Below are 1,687 nucleotides of genomic sequence, written 5' to 3'. Positions count from 1 at the left end.
ATTTCAGTGCACATGGATTTGGTGGGAACATCACGTTTCAATAGGTTTGCGATGGGGTAGCAGTCCTGTTCCAATTATAATAAGAGTCCATAAAGTTAGGTTTCGGTTGACCAATTTCAAAGGGAAGCAAAACTCTCCCCTCAAGAGCATGCAGAGCAGGAATCCCAAAGCAACACCAAGCTCAGGACTTCAAAAGGCAAAAGGCAACACAGCTCAGCTTAAAATGTATCTCTCTATATACTTTTTCTGCTAGATTTTTCTCTGGAGATTTCTGTATAAATCAGGGCTGAATGCCAAGTTCCAAAGAGGGAATGTTCTGGAAAACTATAAATAAGGCCAAGTTGGAGGTATGCTTTAGCTTTTTACTAAAAATTGTTACACTGGACATATATAAGATGTTTGTCAGTGTCCCAAGAGGACTTGTGGGATTCTGCTCTGTAACTCTGGAATTGTTTGTAATTAGGGCTGGTAGATAAAGGTACGCCCCTAAACGGCAGAAGTATCACAAACCTTCATTCCATCATTCAGTACACTTGCAGGTCCAGACATAAGATGCAATTTTCTCTGTCAGTGTAATCTGGAATACACAGTCAGTAATGAAGTCTCAAGTGCCCTTGGGTGTCAGGTACACGAAAGAGAGTGTCTGTGAATTCCTGTGAATACTCTCGAGAAATGGTTGTTATTTATTATTAATAGAATCACTCAGAAAAAAGGAAGAGAGAGATTGACTGGGATTCTGAAAGTGTGGGAATTTGCATTTTTAACATTTTCCGGTAATTTATATGCACAAGACTGGGTGATGGAGATTTTCTGAACTAGGAGACACACTGTTCAAAGCCCTAAAACAAGGAGAGGCTGCAGTCCCCAACAGTTTCATTTTCTTTTGCAAATGAGACTACATTTCCCAGAATGCTGCATTGCTGGTGCTCCCACAGGATTGGTCAGAGCAACTCCAAAGGGATTATGAGTCTTCCAGCAAAAGGTAGAGTTTTGAACCGTGAGTGGCCCACAGATTGAAGAAGCTCCATTTCCACAATCAGATGGCACTCTAGCTTTTACTTCTAACTAAGTGGTGGTGTCACGACTTTATAGTCGCTTTGCCCACGCCTCTCCTCAGGCCCCAGCTCTTTTCCGCTGGCAGCTGTGAAACTCTGGAGACAGGATTCCAGCCACAGAGTAGCCCAAGCAGCTTTGGGAGGCACAGTGTGCAGGCGCTAGTGGCTGGTGGGAAGACATGCACGGTGCTCTTTGATGCAGTAGTTTCTGGAGAGACCCAGCAGCGGTGACCAAGAGAGTCGGTGACCGAACACCTTCTTAGCCGGCCATGGCAGCTCTACGATACGCAGGCCTGGATGACACAGACAGCGAGGATGAGCTGCCTCCAGGCAGGAAGGAGAGAACCACCAAGGACAGTTGGGTTTACTATGCCAAGTAAGGGGGCCGCAGAGGGCACCGCCAGGCCTGGACGCACCTGGAACCATGCCCCCGCGGGCCTGCTCAGCAAGGGCTGCGCAATGTTGATGGGATGGCTTCGCCAGATGGGCAGGTCCCCTCTGCAGCCCCGGTCAAGCGAGGGTCCCCAGATGACTTCCAGTGTGCCGCCTGCTGTTCAGGAGTTGGCACTGCATGATGCCATGGGGGCAAATGGGCTAATCCTCCTCAACTCCGAACCCCAAATCTCTGAGCC

At 47.9% G+C, this 1,687-nt stretch overlaps 1 protein-coding gene across 1 annotated transcript; it reads left to right on the top strand.

The window, feature by feature from the left end:
* Positions 1-1,324: 1,324 nt before the first annotated feature.
* Positions 1,325-1,435, top strand: LOC102838077 (WW domain-containing oxidoreductase-like). Its single transcript, XM_006877800.1, has one exon. The coding sequence runs from the start codon at positions 1,325-1,327 to the stop codon at positions 1,433-1,435; it is 111 nt and encodes a 36-aa protein (XP_006877862.1).
* The last annotated feature ends 252 nt before the right edge of the window (positions 1,436-1,687 follow it).

The sequence above is a fragment of the Chrysochloris asiatica genome, unplaced genomic scaffold (genome assembly GCF_000296735.1).
Source record: "Chrysochloris asiatica unplaced genomic scaffold, ChrAsi1.0 scaffold00604, whole genome shotgun sequence".
Classification (NCBI taxonomy): domain Eukaryota; kingdom Metazoa; phylum Chordata; class Mammalia; order Afrosoricida; family Chrysochloridae; genus Chrysochloris; species Chrysochloris asiatica.
Note: the sequence above shows the minus strand (reverse complement) of the source record. Positions and strands in the feature narration are given on the sequence as shown.